Source organism: Chelonia mydas, chromosome 17 (genome assembly GCF_015237465.2).
Source record: "Chelonia mydas isolate rCheMyd1 chromosome 17, rCheMyd1.pri.v2, whole genome shotgun sequence".
In the NCBI taxonomy this organism is placed as follows: domain Eukaryota; kingdom Metazoa; phylum Chordata; order Testudines; family Cheloniidae; genus Chelonia; species Chelonia mydas.
Genome location: NC_051257.2, coordinates 7,046,653 through 7,072,102, shown reverse-complemented (window position 1 = coordinate 7,072,102; position 25,450 = coordinate 7,046,653). Strand labels below are relative to the sequence as shown.

At 44.2% G+C, this 25,450-nt stretch overlaps 1 protein-coding gene across 1 annotated transcript in view; it reads right to left on the bottom strand.

Annotated features, from left to right (window-relative positions):
• Positions 1–10,800: 10,800 nt before the first annotated feature.
• Positions 10,801–25,450, bottom strand: part of DHRS11 (dehydrogenase/reductase 11) — a 66,122-nt gene continuing 51,472 nt past the window's right edge. The window contains exons 3-7 of the mRNA XM_037880316.2: positions 21,801–21,895; positions 20,156–20,285; positions 18,734–18,826; positions 16,402–16,467; positions 10,801–14,546 (exon numbers count right to left, since the gene is read on the bottom strand). Coding sequence (XP_037736244.1) covers positions 14,505–14,546; positions 16,402–16,467; positions 18,734–18,826; positions 20,156–20,285; positions 21,801–21,895 — 426 coding nt within the window. The 3' untranslated portion in view covers positions 10,801–14,504. The remainder of the gene's footprint in view (positions 14,547–16,401; positions 16,468–18,733; positions 18,827–20,155; positions 20,286–21,800; positions 21,896–25,450) is intronic.

Below are 25,450 nucleotides of genomic sequence, written 5' to 3'. Positions count from 1 at the left end.
CTCGCAGCAGTGCTGAGCCCTTATGGTGCCCACACACAGACTGGGAGGATCCATAAAAAGAGACAGCCTAGTTTCAGAGCTGCAGACTCACTTTGTTTTCTCCTCCAGATCAGGAGGTTCTAGAAATAGAAGGAATCTTTGCACGCTGACTGCAGTGTCCTGGGGACATCGCCCTCTGGATTTCTGCTGCAGGAACAGACCAAATCAATCTTTGCTGCTGCCTTCTCCCCCCAGATTGCTTATGACGTTCCGTGCAGTTAAGGCTGAGGCTGCAGCATATAAAGATTACCAATAACCTAGCTGGACTGAGGGCTGGAAAGGATCCATTCTGTCCCCTGGGATCTGTTTTCTTGATGGTTCTGCCTATGCACTCTTCACAATTGCTTATGCCGCATTCCAAGGCATCTCAGGAGGACATAATACTCCACATTTCTTCATGGTGCCTAGTCAGGGGCAGCTGACATGTTTTCTTATGTTATTTATGTTATATTTATTACATTTGCTATTTCTTTGGTGTGCTGGTGAGAGCCCACTTGTTGGTGAAACTTGTGTCACTCAGGGATGTGGTTTTTTACACCCCTGAGTGACATAAGTTATACCAGTAAATGTGCTAGTGTAGACATACCATAGACACCCATGTCCAGTAGTTAGCCAATGACATGGGACTTCATTTACCCCTCTGTAAAATGAGTAAAATACCATTTATCTAAGTGTCGTGAAGCTTAATTAATGCCTGTAAAGGACTTGATGATGCGAAGAGACACAACCCGGTCTAGAAGAAAAAAACCAGTTCTAATCCTGGCCCTGCCACTGACGGACTTGGCCATCTCTTTTAATCTCTCTGAGTCGCATTTGTTCCATCTGTATTATGGGGATGATACTACTTGCCTCTCTGGGATGTTTGGAGCATTAACTCATGTTTGTACAGTACTTTGAACATGGAAAGAGCCGAGTGTTAGTTTTTGTAATAATACACTATCCAGAGTGTGCATAAAGGGAAATGTACTTTCATTGATTGTGTGTGTTCAGGAACAGCAGCAGCTTGGATGGTGTACGTACACACTTCAGCTCGCAAGCTACTCTTCTGCACCAAGTACTTAGCTCCAGATCATCAAAGGCATTTAGGCACCTAACTCCCATTTCCCACTCTCCCACCCCGCAGTGTCCCAGAGCCCAGGCTCCAGCCTGAGTCCAGAAGTTTACACAGCAGTGAAACAGCCGCTCAGCCTGGGCCCCGTGACCCCAAGTCAGCTGGCATAGGCTAGCCACGGGGTTTTCTGTGCTGTGTAGACGTATCCCTAGAACAGCAGGTGTGAATGACTGCACAACATAGTCAGAGAAGGTGCTACTTCTATTACACTTTGCCTGTGACCCGGAGACAACACATGCACCACCCAGGTGGAGCAGGGTTGTGACTGAACCAATGGCAAGGTAACAGAACAGAGGAAAACAATTCCTTGGCCTCAGCCTCACAATCTGCAGCGTAATAACGTATTAGGCGGAATATCGGGCTGGTGGAATTGGAACCCTGCCACTGAGCTCTTCTCTTTACTCTACATACAATATATATTTGGGGAAGGATAAATGCTCTGTCTCCTTAGGGCAGTTCCAGCTGTGTGATGGGAAGTGCCTGTTTGGGAGCACAGACCTTTCACGCGCCTTGAAATAAATCGGATTTTTTTTCCCTTGGCGCAATTAAATAGCAAAGTGGCTGCAGCAATAATGAAACCTTTTTCTACATAATGAATTTTCTGGCTTTCACCATCAAGCGTCGGAGGGTGTCAGGAGCTGTCTTCAGACTGCTTGGCTCTGGGTTCCAAGATGCAGAGGCATTCAGGAACAGTCCTACACAGCTGTGCTGCCTAGGCCAGCCCCCAGCTGGTGTAAATCAGCTTTATCTCCATTGATTTCAATGGAGCCCTGCTGATTTACACAGGGAACCTGCACATGACTCCCCTAAACAGAGCCAACGTTATCTCTCCGCACGTGTACAGTGAACCCCATACAAGCCACTTTTATTTAGGCAATCTCCTTTCTTAAGAGACTGCCTTCAAAGCCACTGGGCCCACAGCAATGCATCTCCATCCACGTCAGTTCAATACTGTTATTTCTTATGATTCGTATTACCATAGCACCAAGGAGCATCAGTCAGGGACCAGGAGCCCATTGTGCTAAGCTGCAGCTGTGTAGAGAGGCTGCACTCTGGATCCAAGGACCCCCCAACATAGTTCCGGGGCAGTGGATGGGTTTTCCTTTCCAACTCACTGCCCTATATAACCACATTAGGGCTCATAAGAATGGCCATTGTGGGTCAGACCAAAGGTCCATCTAGCCCATTTTCCTGTCTTCCGATAGTGACCAATGCCAGGTGCCCCAGAGGGAATGAACAGAGCAGGTCATCATCAAGTGATCCATCTGCTGTCACCCATTCCCAGCTTCTGGCAAACTGAGGCTAGAGCCACCATCCCTGCCCCTCCTGACTAATAGCCAGTGATGGACCTATCCTCCATGAACTTATCTAGGTCTTTTTGAACCCTGTTATAGTCTTGGCCTTCACAACATCCTCAGGCAAGGAGTTCTACAGGTTGACTGTGCATTATGTGAAAAAATAATTCCTTTTGTTTGTTTTAAACCTGCTGCCTATTAATTTCATTTGGTGGCCCCTAGCTCGTGTGTTATGAGAAGGAGTAAATAACACTTCCTTATTTACTTTCTCCACACCAGTCATGATTTTATAGACCTCTATCATATCCCGCTTTAGTCATCTCTTTTCCAAGCTGAAAAGTCTCAGTCTTATTAATCTCTCCTCATATGGAAGCCGTTCCATGCCCCTAATAATTTTTGTTGCCCTTTTCTGAACCTTTTCCAATTCCAATATATCTTTTTTGAGATGGGGCGTCCACATCTGCACGCAGTATTCAAGAGGTGGGCGTACCATGGATTTATATAGAGGCAATATGGTATTTTCTGTTTTATTCTCTATCCCTTTCTTAATGATTCCCAACATTCTGTTCGCTTTTTTGACTGCCGCTGCACAGTGAGTGGATGTTTTCAGAGAACTATCCACAATGGCTCCAAGATCTCTTTCTAAAGTGGTAATAGCTAATTTAGACCCCAAACGCTAGCCCTTTTCAAACACAAACCTTTGTAGGTTTCGCAGTTCCTGATCACAAGTGTGCGCCTCTGGGGAACACATTCGCTACATTCAGTTTAGTCAAACGTTGAGCCTAAAAACACCGACATTGTCCCTTTTAGCGTGTCTCTACTGTGTACGTATTTCAAATCAAACCATTTCTAGGGGTTTTCTGCCTCATAATCCTTGAGGGCTGTATTTGTTACATCTGCCTCCTTTACCCCTCTCCATAAAAGTCTAGGATGCTATATAGGAAAGGTGAATCCGGTTGTCCTTTCTGCCCTGCACCATGTGATAAACACAGGGTAACAGTACAAACTATTATTATCTTGGATCGATTAAAAGACAGTAAATCATTAGCAACTCACTTTAAAAACAAAAGATATCTACAGAGACAGAAATGTATAGATTACTTCATCTTTCATTTCTATAGAGCGTGCATTAACCTGGCTCCAGCACCTTGTTGTGATGCTAAGGCAGACAGTTAATTTCAGACCCATCACTGAATTACAGCTGTGCATTGGAGACCAGAGGCAGTGGGAAGCAGTTGTGTGTATGTGGGTGTAAATCAGAAGGCCTAAGGCCCTATTCATTAAAACTGTGTTCATTTAGGAAATAGAAAGATGAAACGGCAACTTGCCTTTCCTACCCTCTGGTATTTAGAGCAGTTGCAGGCTGCTGCTGGCAGATGGCATTTTCAAGCAGGCCCATATGTTCCTCTCCAGCTTTATTTATTTATTGTGAAGAACACACACACACACACACTCACTCACTCTTTGCACCCACAAAAATAAAATCAAACTTAGAAGTGCAGAGGCAGATTCTATTCTCACATGCCTGGGCACCTGGAGATCAGGTCCAAAAAGACATTGGTCGGGGAAAGAGCAGTTCAATGAGACTGGGGTCCTTTGGGAGCTCTTCCATTTTCCAGCAATATTTGGCCCTCTGTGCTCCTGAGCCTTCTAGCCTTATAAATAGGCCCTGGAAAGCGAGAGAGAAAAGTTACTGTGTTGTAGTACAATGCACTTCGGCCATGCCTCCATCAGCTCCTGCCACTGGGCAGGGTCAGCAGTTTTCCACCAGCTAGGGTCTGTTTTCTGCAGACTTTTAGGTGTCTTTATGCTGTCAGGTGAAAAGGGACCTTTGTGTGACTGAGAATCAGGCCCAAGGTCTCACACCAGTTTCATGCTGGTGTAACTCACTTGGCTTCAGTGGATTACTCCTGATTCATTCCAGTGCGATAAGGAAGCAAGTCTGCACGTTGCAACGGCAACAGGTTTCATGAGACATTACCCCCTGCATTTATAAGGTGCCCATCAGAGTAGTAGCCATCTGCCATTGCATGAGTTTATAAACACATCAAGGCCTTGCTCCAGAAGAGTCAGCCCCCGACCCCCCAACAGAAATGACATTTACTTAAGAGAAAAAAATTAATCTAATTTGCTTCCCAGAAGAGAACAAGTCACCAAAGTCATTCCTCAGCATCAAAGCGGGTACGGAGCTCTCCCTCTGCCATTAGTAACACAGCTAAAAAATGTCCATTGAAACCGGATTTTTAACCTGACAGTGCCCTGTCTATATGCATCTGTCTACAGGCCTGATCCTGAGCCCGCTGAAACGGACGATAGTGTAGCCGCTGATTTTAATGAGCAGACACATGCACTATACCTGTCTAGCTCCTGTACATTGATTTATAAGATACTAGGGTGACCAGATAGCAAGTTTGAAAAATCGGGATGGGGGTGGGGGGTAATAGGTGCCTATGTAAGAAAAAGCTCCAAAAATCGGGACATCTGGTCACCCTATAATATACTTATCACTGTAGCATTTGGGCAGAGGTTGTGGATCTGAACAACCTGTCCATGCTCAGCTGGACACAACTGGAGTGCCAACAAGCCCTAACCCAAAGGAAGAGGTATAGAGCAATCCTTATTACCTTTGCATTTATTACTATATGCCGTTGCTTGTAACTAACCCTGATAAATACCCTCACCACCTAATCCACCTAAGAACGCTCTTTAGGGCTCCTAATTTACCATGATCTTTCAGCAACAGCTTTGTTTTTAGCTTCCCTTTTAGCCTGAGCAGGATATGCTCCATATACTGTATTCCATTAGTACCTTTTGTCTGCTTTCCAAACTCAAAGCATTTTTCAAAACCAGGGCTTCTGCTTTGCTGACCACAGTTAAAGGAACATTCTGTCTTCTCCCTGATAGGGTTTGACAGTCTGAACATGGTACCTTCCTGTTGCCTCTTAACTGCCCCTCATTAGGCGGGATGACCCTCAGTTTAGACCCAAATTTGTCTCAGTCCCATCCAATGTTGTGGCCTCTCGCTTTCATCATCATCCAGAATTGATATTCCTGACACCAGGTCATGTAGCTGCCATTACAGACAATACAAACCATTTCTTTAGAGGCTTCTTTTTTTAAGGCAGGGGCAGCTGCTCGTTTTGGGGATCTCTCTCCCCACTGCATCCCACATCTGGGCCTTGTCATCGTGAGGTATCCATCAGTCTCCCCCGCTGATGGAGCTACATACCCATCTGCAGAGAGACAGGCTTTGCCAGGGGAACCGCTCTGCAAAGCAACAACAGTTTGCATGGTTTAACTCACACTAGAAAACAAAAGAAAAATTAGGACATAGCAACACCAAAAGATCCCAGTTCCAACCTATAGACAATCAGGGCACCGTGGAATGGGTATTCATATTATTCCCGTGTTACGGATGGGGGATACTTACGCACAGAAGGGCTTTCACTGAGCTCACACAGTGCATCAGTAGCAATGGTCGGACTAGAACCCAGAGGTGCTGAGTCCCCATCTCCTGCTCCAACCGTTGCCCATCTGCCTCAGTGTTTCCATGTCCCTTAGTTCCATAGCACTATCTGGGCACCTTTTGTGCCCAGTGCTAATCCCCAGGCTATTGCTGAGCACCATAGGTCTGAGTGGATAATAAACGGGATGTAATAGCAGACAGCAATATGTAAGGGCTGGCCCTTCCTTGATTTCACTGGAGCCTTAAAGTTATAGTAGCAGGACAACCAGAGAGCTAGCAAGGAAAGGGTCATACCAGCCACATTTTTGTAACCAGTGGTTTGTTTCCAATATCTCTAGGGGTTACTAGGTTAAAGAGATTATCCTTAACAACAACGAAAGACATGGTGCATCACGGTGCCTCTGAGCTCATTAACGCAGAGCTCGAGCGCCTGCTATCCAATTATCAGGTTTTCATTGTCAAGACATTAAACAGAAAACTCACCGGTATTTTTTTAACCACTTAATTATCACATGCCACAGGCTGGGGTCAGAGCAGGTGTGTGCTGAGCCCGTCCCCGTTCTCCTGCTTCCCAGCAGCTGCCGTGCCCTGGTCACCACTCCGCCAGTGAGCCTGGGGACTCGGGCCTGTGAGCCAGAGCAGAGCCCACACTGCGCAGGAGGGAAAGCAAGAGCAGGAGCGGTGCGTTCAGCAGTAGTGCTGAGGCTGCTGCAGTCAGAAGCCAGACTAGGAATATAGGTCACGTTGGAAAACAAGTTAAATCCCAAAGCTTGAACAAAACCAGCTGATGCTTTCTTACTTTTTTTTTTTTTTTTTTAAAAAGATGTTAGACCCCTGTCTACACTAGCATGTAAACACATATTAGCTAACATTTTAAACATGGATTCTTTTCCTAGTCTCTACATGGCTGGAGAGCAGAGATCTGATCCTCTCTCAGGGCTTGTAAACCTACGAACCAGGCTTGACAACTGGCTACAACCTGTTTCTCCCCGTGTGCAGCAAGGCCTTGTCTACATTACTGGGGATCTACCTTGATTTCAGCATTCAGCAGAGCTGCAACCTCCACATGCAAAGCTAGTATTTGGATCGTTGCTACAACGGGAGTTGCACTGGGGCAGTGACACCAAGAGTTGGAAATAGGACTTCCCCAGGATAGACAAGGCCTTAATTAGTTCTGTAAATCCCGCACGTACCAATGGGAAAATTACTCTGTCCCCCAGATCCCATTGTCCTCTGCAAAGCGAGGCAGACACCGGCAACGTGTAGCAGAACGTGAAACCAGCCTGCGCAGACACTGCTTCACGGAGGGTCCCCCCAGGATGGTAGACAACAACTGCATCCAAATGCGGCGTGGAATCAAACAGAAAGCCATGTCATCGACGGGCTGACAACTGGGACAGGAAAATTAGCCTCAGCACAGCCAAAAAAAAAAAACTTAAGCAGCTGGGCAGAACAAAGCTAGCTGGATAATTGACCTTTATCAACGGGGAATATATATGGCTTGGTAAAGGTCAATGTTGTATCTTCACGGGCAAGGTTACAAAGAACATAAAAGAGTACAGGCTGCTGTATTTGCCAGAAAGCACCGATGAGCCTCCAGGACAGGCGACATGGAGACTGCACAATGCTGCCTTATCCAGCGGTGTTTCCTCCCTCCACAGCTTTACGGGGAGGGGTCAGGTGTACCTAGCAGCTCGTGGCAGCACAGCCAGGAAAACAGGTGCACTGGGGCGGGGACTAAGGGCTAAATTTAGCTCTCAGTTGTATCCCTTTAAACTAATGGATTTATTCCGGTTTCGAGGTCAGATTGTGCTACTACGCCACAGACACGACCGGGGGGCTCTGTGGAGCCCTATCAGCCCCCAGGGAAGCTCCAGGCGGAGGACGCATTACACTGCATGCAGGCAAACTGGGCTGGCTTCTCCTCTTCTGTACGCTGGTGTAATTCTGGAGTCACTCCATTGCCGAAAGTTGAGCCCCTGTGGGTGCCAGCTCTGAGCAGCCCCTGACTGTGAGAGCCTAAGGGCTGTGACTGAGGCTGGGCCCTGTAGAGAGGGCTTGAGATGGAAGCTGCGTTCATGCATGCACACAGGCTCGCCACAGCCTGGCCCACAGACTGGTTTAAGGCTGGCAGAATTTGGCCTTAGATATCTGTCTGCGCGCACACATCTGGGACCCACATGGGCAGTCTCTTCTGTCCACCCCGAACCCCAGTGAAGTCAATGGGACTCTGTGTGGGAAGAAGGGTCCCTCTGTGGGACCGGGGCCTTAGAAAGGTTCCTCTGATGTGTTGCCGGTTTCCAGAGCTGTTCTTGAACTCCTCGCTTCCAGCAACACCACCCAAAGAAACCCAACAGCAAAAAAACAACTGCTGAGAACTCAGGGGCCTCTCAGCCTGGTACGAAGCACATGTACATTCTGAGGCCCAAGGAGCGCCTTAAATATTAAAAAGCAAGTGAGAGAACGTCAGTTACTCCAGAGCTATTTGTGACTCCCTTCTGCAAGGCATTGTGCACTCAGGCAGGCTGTAAAATTCAGTGGACAGCTGAATCTGTCCAAACAATGTCTAACCAGCTGGAAATATAAATTGTAAAAGTGAAATCCCGACCCCTTGAAATCAACAGCAAAACTACGATTGACTTTACTGAGGCTGGTATTTTACCCTAAGTGTTTACAACTGAGCTACATCATATTTGCAACATATTTAGGATTACAAATAGGAATGGTTCATAAACGATGCATTGAATCAGCCAAATCTGCTCCCATTGGCTCCAGTTCACTATTACCCTGCACCTTTACACCAGTGCAAAATGCTACCATTCTGATTTGGAAGTATTTTTATGTCCTCTTTACACTTGTGTAAATGACTAAACTGGGTGCAGGACAAAGGTGAACTGTGCCCATTGACTTCAGTGGGTGCAGGATCATGTCCATAAGAAATGTGAGTTTGAGCTTTTGGACCTTTAGGGTTTTTTCCTGCACACCTTGCTCACACAAGTAATCCTCTTAGGCCCAGCTCCTGCAAAGTGCTGAGCCCCTTCTGCAAACCTGGAGGTTCAAGGCCTTAGAGCGTGTATTCTAACATTCGTACAATCTTTTAAACAACAAAGGATTTAATAGAACCAGTCAAGTTTCTTTTAGTCCTTTCTAGTATTGTCAACCTGAAACTTTCAAAAATCATGAATCAGGCCCCCAAAATCATGAGATTAGCTTTAAAATCATAACATGTAAAGAAACAGTGGGCTCTGTTTATTTGCCTTCTGGTTTTTGAACCTTTAGAATGCACTTACATTACCTTTCTAAGGTTTTCTCTGCAGACGGCTAGCAACTTACTATTTTTTAATGAAAGCTGAGATTCTCACATAATCACATGACTCCCGGAGCTAGGGCTTCATGATAAATAGCAAATAATAGGAGACGTACAATAAAAATCACTAGAGTTGGCAATGCTGCCCTTCTATTTCACAAGGTCTTTCTGGCTGCTCACAAGACACCCAACCATTCGTTAATACTCAGTTAACAATTTTTTTCCAGCCACCTGTTTGTGGTTGTAAACAATTCTATTTGCACTTGGGTAAATTAGAAGGTGATTCATAAATAAATAGCCATGATGGAAAAAAGAGTCTTCTGTATTGTTTGCCCCCCAGTAATGAACGAAAGACTCCCTACAAGGATACAGTGCTAGTTTCAGATGCAAGTCTATGTTTTCCAGGGTGGTCGTAGCTCATTTCTTGAGCAGTTCAAAAATGCAATTCAGAATCAGATTCTGCCACCCCGATGTTTAGTACTTTACCTCACAGACAGTCCCACTGAAATCAGTGCAAGTACTTGCAGATTAAGGTACTACTCAATGCGAGGACGAGTAGCAGAGTCCAACTTAAACTGGTTATTCATGAGATAACTGAATGCTCTTTCTGCAAACATCTCCCTCTGAAAGACGAACATCCATGAGGCCAATCGAAAGTCCGCTGGAGTCATTGGGACACCTTATATTGACTTCAGTGGGTTTTGGATCATCCCCTGTATGTTTTAAAGCAATTACACAAATGGTTGCCATGAAAGTAAGAGCCCAACCATCAGCCTTTACTCACCTGAGACCTTGGTTTTAGTGAGAGTACCCTTAGCGCAGACCCTGCAGTGGGATTCATTTGGGTGCTCTGGTGGATCCCTGTTGAAGTTAATAAGGCTCTGTACAGGTGCAAGGCCAACCCATGCGGCCTGACTGCAGGCTTGGGGCCCACCTGAGGAAGGGATCAGACCCAGACCCAGTTGTTTTAAAACCACTCTGTTGGAAAGTGTTTACTTAAAATGCTGAGACAAATAGTTCATTTTGCACCTGTACTATGAAGTGGGGGACTGAAGGAAGAGGGACAGCTTTCAGGAGGGACCTAGTTAGGTGTGACACCAGAGGCTCCGGATTGTATGCTGGTGGCCCAGTGCTACCTGACAAACAGTGGCCTCTCTGCGTGTAAACACTGGTCTCTATGCATGTTCAGTAGAAGTCTTTCTCCTGCAACTCCGCCTGCCTGCTGCATCACTTAACGGCTAGCAAAACCACCACCAGCTCTTACACCAGTTTCTGAGTCACCCATTCTTAGAGATGTAACCTGAGAATCTTCTCTCTGCCATATTCGGACACAGGCATTGGCAAATACTGTCAGAAAGAACATCTGTATCTTTAATAAAAACAATCACTGCTACAATTTAACGTCAAGAATTAACATCGGTTTCCAGTAGTGCCAACAATGTGCTAGGCCCTGTACAAAAACAAAGGAAGCTATGTTCCCCACCCTGAAATCACTCCGCTTGAATTCTTCATAAGACAAGTGTTTTTTTACACACGGATTTAACTGTATATTATATCTTTAAAAAGTAGGACAAAGCCATAGTATTTTTCTCTTTTTATTTTACAGTTCACAATTAGAAACCTATCGATAAATTAAACAGTTCACCCTTCTGTTTGGGAGTTTCAAAACAACCCCTCCTCTTCCTAGTCGTGTGGCCAATGCCACATCATTCTGGAAAGATGGCTCGAAGTGCAATCCATCTAGGTAAGTGTAAATGAGAGGCAGAGCAGCAGAACTAGCCATCTGTTTTCAAGCCCCTTAAAGGTTTGCATGTGTTTTAGGAAATCAGCCAAAGGTAGAAACTTAACTGGCAGCAGGAAAAAAATTCCCTAAAAAATTTGGAATGGAAAATATACAGGACAGTTGGAAGCAAAATAATTTGAAAGACAACACATTATTTCATCAGTCTGAGAAGGTTACAAATATAGAAAAGCATTTGAATGGGACTTTTAAAACCACGAGGCTGCCAGTTCATATTTTAAGGAACACTAGCAAACTGGAATGGCCCTTAACTTAGAATCATAGAATATCAGGATTGGAAGGGACCTCAGGAAGTCATCTAGTCCAACCCCCTGCTCAAAGCAGGACCAACCCCAACTAAATCATAGGATGATACTATGCTTAGGTAATGCTTTCTGAATTCAAAGCAGAATTATCAATTTAGGCCCTGATTAAGAAACACACTTAAGCATGTGCTTAACTTTAAGCATGTGAGTATTCCCATTGACTTCAATGTTAAGCATGTGGTTAAGTGCTTTGTTGGACGGGGGCAGCAGGTTTCCAATTTCTAAACATTAATTTGGCTCAGACTCCAAATATTGTCACCATTTCCAATATTTTCTTTTTATAATAACACATAAGAATGGCCCTACTGGGGCAGACCAAGGGTCCATCTAGCCCAGTGTCCTGTCTTCCGACAGTGGCCAATGCCAGATGCCCCAGAGGGAATGAACAAAACAGGTAGTCATCAAGTGATCCATCCCCTGTCGCTCATTCCCAGCTTCTGGCAAACAGAGACTATCACAAATGTGGCACAAGTGCATCTGTCAAAATGATGAGCTCCAGTTCCCAATGCATATAAATCCTTGGAAGAACACGAAGAGTTTTAAAGTTAAACCAAGCTGAATATCACAAGGGTGCTGTACAAAATCTGGGAGGGCAGCTTTCGAAAATGTCTCACTGCAATTATGCACTAATGTTGTGACCCTCCTTACCCCAGTGCCACAAATCTGAGCACAACAAGGGCTCCAGTATCTAGAAAAGCATGTGCCAATTGTCTTGAGCTCTGTTGGACTGTTGTTAGGGACAGCGTCTGTTAATTAAGGCTGCACTCGTGTCCCCTAATTCAGCACCCAGGGGAATGCTGCCCAAGCAACAACAACAACAAAAAAGGATGGCCGGAATGCCGCCCCTGGAATTGTGCCACCCCAAGCACGTGCTTGCTTTGCTGGTGCCTAGAGCCAGTCCTGGTTAAGTGGGACTTGAATGGTGCATTTGCTTGTTTCAAGTCCTCTGCACAGTGATGAATTTACCCTGCAATGAATTAAAAAGCCAAATCCAGAAACGGCTGAGTCAGCACTTGCCTTACCCAGGAGGGAGGGGGATGAGAAACCAGGAATGGAAAGAAAAAAAAATAATGAACACACTTTTAAAGAGAAAAAAAAGTTATTTGTTTTTTCATTTATGCCAGCATTCCTAATGTATGCATTACCAGCTATTCTGGCAATATCTGTCTACTGTTGCCAACCTTTGGCACAAGCAATTCTGTGTATCACAAGATGTAATTAATAATACTTAATAACAATACTTAGCACTTACATAGCGCTTTTCATATTCAAAGTGCTTTACAAAACAGATAATGAGTCCTCACAACACCCCTGTGAGGTAGGTAAGTATTATTATGCCATTTTACAGATGGGGAAACTGAGGCAGAGAGGTTAAGTGACTTGCCCAAGGATAAAGAAGGAGTCGGAATTCAGGAGGTATTTGGCCTGATCCTGGTCTCTCGTACACTGGTATAAACAAGGAGTAACACCCATAGATGGTGTAAAACTAGTGTACGTGAAGATATCAAAATCAAGTTCCCTGGCTCCCAGTCCTTGCTCAGGTCACTTGACCAAACCTGCTCCACCTAATACAACAGGTTCACCACCGGAAATGCTACAGGAAATTCAGAGCACAGCAGAAGTGAAATCAGAATCTTAAGGCAACACATATTAACAGCTCCACAATTGCATATCAGGTTGGAGTGCACACCTATGTCTCTTTTATACCATTCTAATGGAGCCTAAACATGGTAGCTAAAGAAGTTTCGCAACTGTAAGTGTAATCAGCTATGGGCCTTACTGTCCTCAGTCCTAAACCAGTGTAAATCAGGTGTAACTCAGAGGAATTACACCAGCATAAAACTGGTTATGAGAGCAGAATGAGGTTTTATGCAGAAGTCATGCATTCTGGACAGCTTCAGTATGGTTCACCCCTCTCTCTCTTCCCTCGCAACTCCAAAAGAATCTGATCGTATACCATTTCACAGTTTCAACATTTCCAACTCACTAGCTTTCAGCAATCAGCATTTAAACAGCACCATACAGCATTTCTAAGATTGCGTCAATATTTCCAAAAAGTGTCATTGCATGCAAATATCAAACATACAAAAACATCAAGAATGCTATGAGATGGTACAAAGGATATATATGATCACAAGAAGACCGTACACAGTTTTATTTTACTTTTATTAAAAAGACCAAACAACTCACTCATACTTTAACTATGCCACTTATACGTTAGATCGTCATTCCCTAACCTGTGGAAATTCAGGTGCGTATCCCTCCATCTATCTACCTACCTAGAAAGAGAGAGAAACGGCAATCACACAGAGATACTTCTTCAGATCTGTCAGGCACAATTCATGTAAACAGGAAAGGAGTATTCTTTACACTTCTTCTGGCACTGTGGGATACAATGGGGAAGGGGAGTCACATGCGCCATTACTGACAAGGAAAATTAGCTTTGAATAGATGCAAGAGGAACAGAAATTAGATTGACTGATACACAATATACACCAAAAATCTGAAGCATTAAGTATGTTGAAAAAGGTGGACAGCGGATGTCTTGTCTATTGTTTTGATTTTAGAAGAGAGGACTGGTATTAAGACAAATCCTTTGTTCTAAGTACAAAGGAAATCTCCTTCCAATGCATTAGTATGTCACAGCTGAACAGGGAGGAGGTGGAAATCACATGTGCCAAATGAAGTAGTTGGGACACCTCTGACAATAATACTTAAAAAACAGAGAAGAAAGTGACAGGTCATGTGCCATTTAATTCATTGCAACAATTCAAAGAATGCACAACAGCAGAAAGGAATCAGCAACCAAGTGATGCTTTGAAGTTGGCAAATATCTCATGACGCTTCACCTGTGTCTGTCTGGAGCATCAGCAAACAAGACCCAAACAAACTAAAGTAAAAACCCAAACCAATCATATACAGTATTCCACTGATTTGCTTCCCTGCAGTGTTTTCAAAATTACATTTACAGTAATAGTGAGGGGGAGAGATACCCAAGACCAATAGTAATTTTTTTTACTGGCTCAGCACTAGCTCAGAGAGAGAAAATGAAAATTAATTCTTCAAATGTGATCCTTGGCATCCAATTAAAATGTTGTCAACCAGCAGATGAAACCCTAAACTGCTGGAGGGTGTGAAGGGGGATTGATGCATGGTGCTGCTTGCATTCTTCTTCATTTGCTATGAAATCTGCTCTGTAGGCCTCATCTGAATATCTCCGATCTGGAAAAGACCAATAGGTGATTTTACAGTAGCACTGAAGCCCATTTTAAAAGGTTCGCAGTGTGCTAAACATAAACATGCTAAACATGAGTGAAACATAATAATGACAAACTGCAAATGAACACAATGCATATGACAAGATATAGATCCCTTCAGAGTTATTCAGCCACCAGTCATTAGGTTCTGTTAGTTTTTAATAACAGGTTTTTTTCTTTTAACCATAATTTTTTTCTTCTAACAGAATTACAATGATTTTAATCTTAGTACACAGAAGAGAAAGAAGACAGCGTAAACTGATATTGGTTATAAATCCTCATGCTTCAGGGCATAAAGCAACTTCTACTGAATGAGAGTCAGGAAGGAACATTGCTCACAGCCAGGTTATTCTATAACCGCTTATTGCACAGATTCTTGCAACTTTCTCTGAAGCAAGTAGTGGCCACTGTCAGAGAGAGGACACTGGACTAAACGGGCCACTGTAATGATTCAGGAAGACCGCTCTTATATCCACATGTCTCATGCCCTGGCTTTACAGGAGCCCATGTAAAGATCTTGCTAGACATTTTTTTCATGTCCAAAGTCATCTGACATGTTTTCTTGCTTTCGTGGTATGGACCTGATATCTACATGGGTCTCCACTCATTAATATTTTTTTCAGAGACTCTACAAACGTGGATTGTCAGGGGTTTGTCACTTCACATCAGCAAAGAGCTGAAACGCAGCAGAGAAGCAAACTATTTATTTATTTATTATACAGTGGGTGAAAAATACGTCTGGAAGCACAAAAGATTTGAAAACCCCTTTGGGACCCTCGATCAAGAGGCATAATGTGAGTGCAAAATAGGTATCAGGCAGATTTCCTAAAGTGCTCAGCACCCAAAATCTGGCCATATAGCTGAGGAATGAGTGGAGTTTGTGCATAACACAGAGGGAGACATTCAAGTTATTTTCATGTCTGAGCCACAAATTCATTGTGATTTTAAAAGCAACTGAAAGTAAAAACTACTTCAAATGCAAATTTAATAGAGGCATAAAAGCAAGACAGCCAGGAGCAGAGGATCAGCTCTTCAGTGTCTAGGAACTATTGGATTTAGTTGTGGTGAGGTACTGGAAATTTGATACTTCACTCTGAATTCGCAGCTTGCAGGTGTCCTCACTGGTAACAGAACCTGTGCTCTTTAGCACTAAAAGCACAGGCTTCTGGAACTAAAGGAGCAGCAGTAGTAGTAGCCTGTTATCTTCTGTGTGGACCAGCCACTGGAGGGGAGCGGGTGCACCTAGGTGTCAGACCTGTGAACAGCCCATATGGCATCCTTGGGTGAAGTACCCAGTGCCCCTTGGGAAGAGCTGAGGGACAGGAAGGATGGTTCAGTGGGTAGAATGCTAGCCCTGTAGGACACCTGCATTCAATTCCGACTCCGCCACACGCATCCTCTGTGACCCTGGGTACTTAGCAAGATTGGGCCCCAAATTGGTGACTGGTAGAATCTGATCTAGCCCCAAGAATGTCAGCAGGACATCAGGCGATTCAGTTCAGAAGGGGCAAGAGATGTCCATGTTCCTTCCATTTTATCTAGGTTCTAGAAGGAGTCCCGGATAACTTTTCTCTGGGGGCAGGAACTTTTTATCTTGTAGACGTACAGTCTTTAGCGGTTGGATCCTTGCAGTTTCAATGTTGCCATAAGGTACATGTAAACGAAAATGATCAATGTTAATCCCTAGGCCATGCTCTTCTCAGCACACAGCTGATATGGAGACTACAACGCTGATTAACAGATGTCAGGTCTGCAAAATTCCCCTTTACTCTTTCAGTTACACACAACAGAGATGTTATTTTACATGAGCTGCAACTTACCTGTACATGAGGTGGAGCGCTTAGTACATATATGACAGCATTGGCCATATCTTCAGCTTTTAGACACTGGAAAGACAGAACCAATATTAGCCAAGACAAAGGATTACTTAGGAAAATTTAACAGTAAAGTTGCTCAGTTTTTAACAAACAACACTTAGTGCATTTCAAAAAGAAAAAACAGACATGGGGAAAACTGCATAAACAATTTAACAAGGGAAGTGGATTGTTTTTATTTTTGCATCGGCTATTATTAATATTACTATTACAACAGTGCTTTAATGCATCAGCTGAGATTAGGCCCCCAGTGTGCTAGGTGCTGTACAAAAACATAGTGAGATAGGCGCTGTCCCAAAGAGCTTACAATCTAAATAGATGAGGCAGGCAAGACTCAGAAGGGAAACAGAAGCAGAGAGAGAAAGTGACTTGCCCAAGGTCACACAGCAGGGCAGCAGAAGAGCAGAAACTAGAACCTCGCTTTCCTGACTTCTAGTACCGTGTGCTCTCCACTACACCACGCTGCCACTCCTAGGAAGTGTATTTCAACTTTCTGGACCTCAGACACTATCCCTATGAGACATATTGCAAATACTTCTAGCAGATTTTCAGCCAGTGGCATAGTCATAATTTAATGCCTGCAAAGATGATTTTACCGGAGCAATAGATTTTCAGAACTGGGCTGTTTGCTAAGGAAAAATATATACTCTTCTCTCCCTGCCTTAGTCAGCAGCAGACTATTCAGTATCAAAGTTAAACATACTCTATGCACATCACTCACTTGTGCTGGCTTTTATGTTCCATACTGTGCATAAACAAAAAAGGTACCATGAGCTAACCAGCATAACTAGTGAGTTTGTGATGTGCAGAGAGAGTTGTCAAGCTGCCAGGGAAGACCTGCTCCCTAGGTTAGGCAAATTGTGATCACACTCCATAGATTCTGGCAGGCTCAGGTTGGGTTTTAAGCTTGTTTTAATGGGATCTGTTTTATTTAGACACTTGCTTAATATATGTACAACCCAAAAGGCTGATCAGAATAAAACTCCCAGTATAGTCATTGTGTTAAAGATGAAGGGACAAGTCCCAGGGTGTGTCCAAAAACATCTGGCCCAATAAGCAAAGGATAGCAGCAGTAGCAGAAACCACACATGGGAAAATCACCCTGGCAAGACTCCTCATTTCCCCTCTTAGAAAGGAGGTTTTGGGGTGAGCAAGGGATATGGCCTGTGACAATGTGCATTACACAGATCCACTGGGCCAAAATCCTGCATAGGGTGGGGAGGAGAAGGATCAGACCATATCTGATACTCTTATCCCTGGCCTGGATTACAGCTCATGGCTTTACTTAGGGTTAGACCAATCAGTTGGGTTGAAGATTCCATCCCTCAGCCCCGATGTACTTCCTCACAGAGCTAAACTTTCTGCCCCTTACCCAGGATGGAGACCTACATTCTGTTTTTGTAGTGGGGAAGAGGGGGCAATGTAACTAGGAGAGATATGGAAAAGCAACCTCTCAGCAGAAAGCTAGGGGTTTTATGAGGAATGGGGTGTCACTCCAGACTCCAGGACAAACTGGGTAATAATTAGGAACATTGAAATTTCCAGACTGGATCAGTCCAGTGACCCATCCAGTCCAGTGACTCATCTCCATACTGATGAGTACCAGCCATTTCAGAGGAAGGTACAAGAACCCTGCATTTGTCAATTAAGGGATAATCTGCTCCCTTGGAAGTTTCCTTCCTGACCTCCATTAGTTTGAGGCTGGCTTGTGTCCTGAAGCATGAGGGTTTATATTCCTCCTACAGCACTTCATTAAATAAATCAGATTTAAGATGAGCTCCGAAGGCAAGATGCTTAGTTTTTAAAAAATATTTTAAACCAACATCTCTACAAGAAGCTGGTTAGAGTCTGAATTTCCAAAACTGCAAGGTCGAACTTTCAGAAAGTGTAGTAGCTAATGGGGTACACATTCTCTCCAATAAGACACAAGTCACTTAAACCCACACAATGTTAAAAATTGGTTGATCTTTATACTTGGATGTTCGTTCTTCTTGTAAATAAGAAAATTTTAAAAAAAGACAGACATATTAAAATCTAGAAGGTATATGTGGAGGTCAGTGGTTCAGTCTGAAGAGCCAATCCTGCTGAGAACCTCCTAATGGGTCCTGAGTCCCTTCACCTCCCATTGATTTCAGTGAGAGTTGAGGGTGCTGAGCATTTTTCAGGAAGTGCTCAGTGACATGCAGACTTGGGGTCCTAAAAGATTATTAGTTAGAGAGAGATAATTAGCCATGCAATCAGTGTAAATGTACTCTGCATTCGTTTCTCAGTTCCCTACCCTAATGCTCTCGTAGGTTGCAGCAGCTCTTTCTGGATCATTATCGTGAAGTTTAAAAGCAAATCCAGTTTCCACCAGTCCTGGAGATATACACTGGAAAAGAACAGAGCACATCCTAATGGGAACTGTAACTCCCCTTTCATTTAAAAAAAAAAAAAAAAAAGACAACTATGTTAAGAGAATAGATATTGACTTAAAGATCACTGAAGGGTATTACCATGGGGACCTCTGATAGATATCCCCTACCCCACAAAGAGAAGGTTCAGCACAGCAAATAACAAAATAACTTGCAACACAGTATAACTGCTGAATAAAATACCTCTGAGAGCCAAGCTTACTAAACAGTTCGAGCAAAGCTACTATCTGACTGGTATTATCCATTTTTAATATATTTCCCCTGCTTCCTCAGTAAGTTACCGCAGCTCAAAAAAAGCTATTCTCCCAACAGAATCCATATCTCCTGTCTCTTGGTCTGATTCCCCATCCCTTTCTCAGAAGGGAAACTGAGGCACAGAAAGGCTAAGTGACTCGCCTGAGGTCATTCAGTGAGTCAGGGACAAAGTCAGCAGTAGAACACAGGTCTCATGACTCCCAGTGCGAGGCCTTGTCCATTCACATTTCTATACTTACGTCTATACTCACGTTATCTCTTCACTAACATGAATTAAGCCTCCTCAGACCCTGGTGAGGTAGATAAGAATTATTAACCCCATTTTACAGATGAGGGACCTATGGCATAGATAGGTTAAATTTCTACAAGCATCCTTAATTTTGGGTGCCTCAACTTTTGGGTGTTTAACTTGGACAAATTAGGTGCTGATTTTCAGTATGCGGTATTCTGAAAACTGTTAAATCTGTACGCTGTCACTTTTAATTTCAGGGATTTTTCCTGGTCCTTCTTGCAGGTTAGGGAGGTTGGTAGGGGATCATGTGATATGAGTCTAACAGCAGTCAGTCAGCATTCAGCTTAGAGTAAGGTTGGGTGAGTTGTGCCACTCTGTTTTAGGGAGCAGCCTGCTTTCTCGCTCTCTGTTTATTTGCGGCTCTTACGTGTTATTCTGAATTCTAAGAAATAAAGCAGTGTTACATGGCAACCTTGTGGTAACAGTTTTTATGTTTTTATCTAACTTCTCTCGGTGTGTGTCACGAAACATAACACAGTGGTTCTGAGAGCCTGTATGTTTGAGTAGTAGGTTCTCAACATCCCTTGAAAATCAGGCCTGAGATATCTCAAGTCTGGGTGCCCAGAAGCTGAGGCACACAGCAAGTCAGAGGCAGAGCCAGGAACAGGTCTTCAGCCCTCTGGTTTAGGAGTGCTACCCTCGCCCTCAAAAACATGACTCAAAAAGATAAAACTTCCGACACACATCACGAGCGAGCATTCCACTGTTCATTACAATAGCCGAGAGAAAAACCACTCACTGTAGCTCGTATATGAGTCTTGGCTTCCCTAAGTTCTTGTCTTAGCCCCTCCGTCAATGCTGTAACCGCGTACTTGGTGGCACTGTAAAAATGAACAACTGACTGTGGCACGACACTGTGACCGTTCATGCTGAGAAGAGAACAGAAAGAAAGGGGGTGATGGGGGGGAGAGCAGGGAACAGCCTGAGACGTCCCAAACAGGAACCAGCACCCCAAAGAGGGGTGGGGGGAAACAACCTACCTATCCGACGTGGATGAGTACATACGGAATTTCCCCCTTTCCCGCTATGAGCTAGGAAATGAGCTAATGGGCTGTGAATAGTGGAGGAGCACAGTAAACTATAAAATGAAATGGGGGGAATCATGTACGCTGAGATTTTTTTTTTCTTTTAACACAATTGATTTCTAGAACTAGTTGAAAAGTTTGGAGTTTTTTTTTTTTTTTGAAGGGGTGGGGGCAACATTTTTATGACAATCTTTCCGGCTTTTGACAGGAGTGGTCAGAATGTTGAAAACATTTGAAATTTTCAGTGAAAATGTTCCAAGTTTTTAACCAGCTCTACTGAAGTTCCCCAAAACAAATTAAAAAGAAAGAAAGTTCAGACCCATCCCAAAGACCGAGCTCCTAGGGCTTCAATATGGGATAACACAAAGGCTCTGTCTACACTGGGAGTGTTAACCAGAGGTAGCTGGTCAGTGGTGTAGCCACACCAGAGAGTCAACAAGAGGAAAAAAAAGCTAAAAGCTGTGATTTGTACTGGTGCTATATGGCTGGATAGACACCAATGGTTGTAACCAGGAAAAATCTCCAGTAAACAAAGCCCGAGTTTATTAGAAGGTGAGAGGAATGTTTGTAATTGTAGGTACAAACAGAATAGGACAACATACAGGGCCCAGCATCAGTTGAAGTCAATATTAGTACCAGACATGGGATTGTATCATGCCAGTGCAGAGGGCCAATAAAATGTGTAAACCCTACATTGTGGCTGTGAATGGAGACCCCCTTCCCAGACGGCTTCTCCATGCTACCCCTACATTTGCCAGCTCAGTGGGCAGCGAAGAGTCTGAGCCAGGGAAGGGACCAGAAGATCCATGTGTTTGTGCAGATTCCTAAGTGGGTCAGCTGTTGTCTCTGCCTGTACCTTGGTCCCGGGCTGGAGGAGTGAATTTCATCTTCCCAAACCCAACACTTGACCCACATAGAGCTCCATCATTCAGGCTTTACATGAATGAATGTTGTCCATGAAGCACTGCCAGCATGGGTGCCTGGGAGAGAAGAGGGCTCATTGATAGTCTGTGTCCCGATCCTGTGTGCACACTGGCACAAGCCTTATCTGGAAAAGGAGAAGCTGCGAAGTGCTACAGTACAGGCCCATTACTAGAGCATGAAACAATGTGGGACTCGTCAGTTACACATACTGGCAAGCTGCTGCATGAATCTTTGGTATCGAAAACAGAAAGGCCCAAAAACATACATGCACAGAAAAACTCTCAGTGAGATACAGACAGACTTCCAGAGACAAGCAGCAGGGGAGACAGGGATGGATAGCTTTGCACTGTAAAGCAACAAAAGAAAACAGCGAAGAAAGCCAACCCACAGCAAATTAGGGTTATTTTCAGTGACAGCCACAATCTAGTCTCTCACCTGTTAATGTTAATAATGTGGCCATCATCAATGTTTCTCTCCTTCATGGACCGATAGACCTCCCGGGTGCAGATACTTACGGCCATAACGTTGACCTGAAATAGCAGGAAAAAAATGAAGATTAAAGCCCATTGCAGTGATCAGGGATTTCATGCTCATCCTTGTATGTTTGGGATAAACTCTGCCTTGACTTACACCCCATCTAACCACACTGCAGCCAAAGAAATGGGTTTTGCTTATATATACTAGCACGCACTTTAAAACAGGTCATGGAGGGAAATGTGGCTGGAACTAGCGTTGGTGACTTGCAAAGAATCCACAGCCACCTGGGACTTCACAGTTGTCACTACAATTCAACCACTACCATTCAGAACTTAGCAGGATAGAAGTCTGATCCTTCAGCTTCAAAGCACAGGTTCTTACAACTTGAGATAAAAAAGACCTGCCATTAGCTGTCACCAGTATAGGTCCTCAGATAAATGCCAGGCAGTTCTGATTCCACCCTGTAGAGTGCAGTGGTGACATACACACCCTAGCCAGTTCATTACAGTATCTATAGGACTTGTAAAGTTTGATACCATAACATCATCATTCATTTTAGGGGATTAAATTCTCTAGGCTTTGTCTCAGCCAGTATGAATTTGATTTAATTGTTTTAAAACAAAGTGAGAGGAAACTCGTGTTTGGTTGGTTTTGAGTTACGGGAAAGTGAAAACTATGTTTTCTCATTGTGAGTTCTTTGAGGCAGGGACTGACTTTTTATTCCGTGTTTGTACGACACCTAGCACAGTGGGATCCTGGTTCTTGACTGGAGCTCCTCACGGCTACCACAATAAAAATAAATAAATTAAATAATAATAATAAATAATAATAGTAAAAAAAATTTTTTTTACTACACATTGGCTGAGCATATAAACACTACCTGGGCATTTAGCCAGCACAATGCCATCACACTGGGAACTTGAGGCTAAAATCCTCACATACCAGGTTAAAAATTTACCTTGGTTATGTGGGAGGTCTCTAGAGGTCTCACCAAAGTTGCCCTGTATTCCAGGGCTGGAGTAAAGCCCAGAATAGGCAGGGTATTTCAAATCTATTTGATTTCACAGTTAGCAAGGTCAAGGAAGTGTGAATGGATTGTTTCAATCCAAATCTTAAACAAACAACCAAAAAAAAAACCTTTGCGATACAGATCTTGGCTTTTAGTAGCACAAAAAGCGTCCATGAACACCAGTGCTGCTCCCCGTGAAGCCGTAAAGTCGTGAGTATAATGGCCTCAGATTCCTATCTGATGTAAATCAGCATTATTCCACTGAAGTCAATGGAGCCGTGCCAGCTTACACCAGCTGGGGATCTGGCAGCTTGCCTCTCTATTAAGCTATTTGAAGGAGCAAGGACGGGGGGGACGGGGGGACATTTCTGCACTGTTTAATGTAGAGAGCTAAAATCATCATGATCTTGCAACAAAGAGCGCTTTACAACATGCAGTTACGTTTGGGGAGGATGCCAAAAAGTTAACGTTTTACCATCAGGAAAAAAAAACCAAAAACCCCACCCACCACACTATGAATCTTATTAACAGCACTACTTTAGTGACAAGTGTAGGGAAATCTATCCATAGCATCAAAGAGCCTCCACGCCTCAGCTGGACAAAGGTGAAGAAGCAGCTGCCAGGATTCATTTAGCTTGTCCTGAGGCTCGCAATCGTCTCAAGTAGTTGAAGCCTCTCCAGGAGAACGTGTTAGATCTACTGGCAAAATCTGCCAGCGTCAGAGCTACCAGTTTCACGGGCCTCTGTGAAAACGTGCCTTACACGGTACTGTCTTGTCGCTTTGCATACACACACAGCAGAGGTATAGTCAAACAAACTGCAAAAAGCACCCCCGGTCAACGAAGAACTGTCAAAAGACCCAGAGAGCCAGGACTTTTCACCCAACCCTGCACCATGCAAGAGTTACTGAATGTGGTAGTGTGTGTGTACTGGAATCTTTTGCCCCTGGGCTGGAACGTAGCCCACATGGAGTGGATGGAAGGTTCTGCTTGAATTCGTGGCTGTAAAGGTCAGTGGGTAAAATGTGAAGGAGCTGTTCAAAGATTACTGTGTAAAATAAGGTGTGTACACAGCACGGGACTCCAGATGCTCCTGAGCAGAATGTAGAAGGCTGAGCAGACTTTAGTCCGGTCTCATTTAGAGCACAATATTATAAACAAGCTGGGAGAATAGAGGGGAGAATGGAAATCTCATAAACCGGAGGAAAGGAGATGGAAGATTTTTAAGAGCAGGTTAGATACACACTTATCAGGGATGGTCTAGATAACACTTAGTCCTGCTCTGAGTGCAGGGGACTGGACTAGATGACCTCTCAAGGTCCCTTCCAGTCGTACAATTCTACGAAAAGAGAGGAAGGCTAGTCCTGTGGTGAAAGCACCATACTGGGGCCCAGACACTCAAAGGTATCTAGCTTCCTATTTCAGTGAGAGTTAGGCACCTAAATACCTTTGAGAAATTGGACCTGAGTCTTTGGGCTGGTGTGGATGGGCATGACAGGTGGGACTACAGCCCTGCCTCCTAACCCTTTCCCTTTGGAGGAGCTTAGCCCTGAGTGTCCCCTATACAGCCAAGGCTATAACTATGACCAGCCTCTGCACTGAGGATGCAGGCTCTTTGCATCCTCCCCCACTTGGGCACCTTTGCAGGGGGCAGCCATAAATCACGCCATTAAAGTTTCAAGGCCTACCAGACATTGCACAAGGTGGTGGCTCTTGCTGAGTTTGAAAGCCTGGATCTCTGATTTGGTGTTAAACGTTAACCTTTGGTTATCTGTTTTCTGGGCATAAACCTGGCTGCTGGAAGCCTCTCTGTGCCAGGAGATGCAGGGATTGTTTTCCAGGTATGGTGCGTGTGCGTTCCTATCCCAAAACCACCACCTTGTGATAATGCAGAGCCGTCCCATGACTCGTTGGGCATTGAGACTTGGGGTGAGATTTTCAAAATCCCACTGGGTTTTATATCCCTAAATCATATAAGTGCTTTTGAACCCTTCCCCCCACCCCCACCCCCGGTTCACACCCGAGCCGGGAGCTGCATTGTACATGTGGAGACGAGCCATGCTGAGGAAGCAAACATTGTTTTCATTCTGCCTGTGATTTTATGAGCTAGATCTTTAGCTGGTGTAAAATCGGCACAGCTCCATCAAAGTGAACAGAGCAACGCTGATTAACACCAGCTGAGGACCTGCTCCAACCCTTGTAAAACCTTTCCTATTTTTGATCAGAGGGATTGTTGCCTTTGATCCACCTTGCCCGGGATCAGCCAGTTCTCATTTCTGACCTTTTCAATTTCTCCACTACTTTCTGGCTCTACCTGGAGTGATTCAAAGAAAAGAAACTCAATAAAGAGATATTGGAAAAGTCGGTAATTTGCTGGGAGTCCCAAAATAGAATCAGCTGAGCAATATCCTACCAATATAGCTCTCCTCTCTCAGCAATGGATTGGCAAGAGGCCATTTTTCTGCCCATCCAGCTGGAGGGAAAGTACCTTAATAGGAAACAGAATCAGGGGGAAATTCAGACAAAACCATGCTGTAATACCAGCCAAATCGGAGGTGCTTCTTGAGATTCTGGCCAACGTCAATGGGAGTGCATCCGAC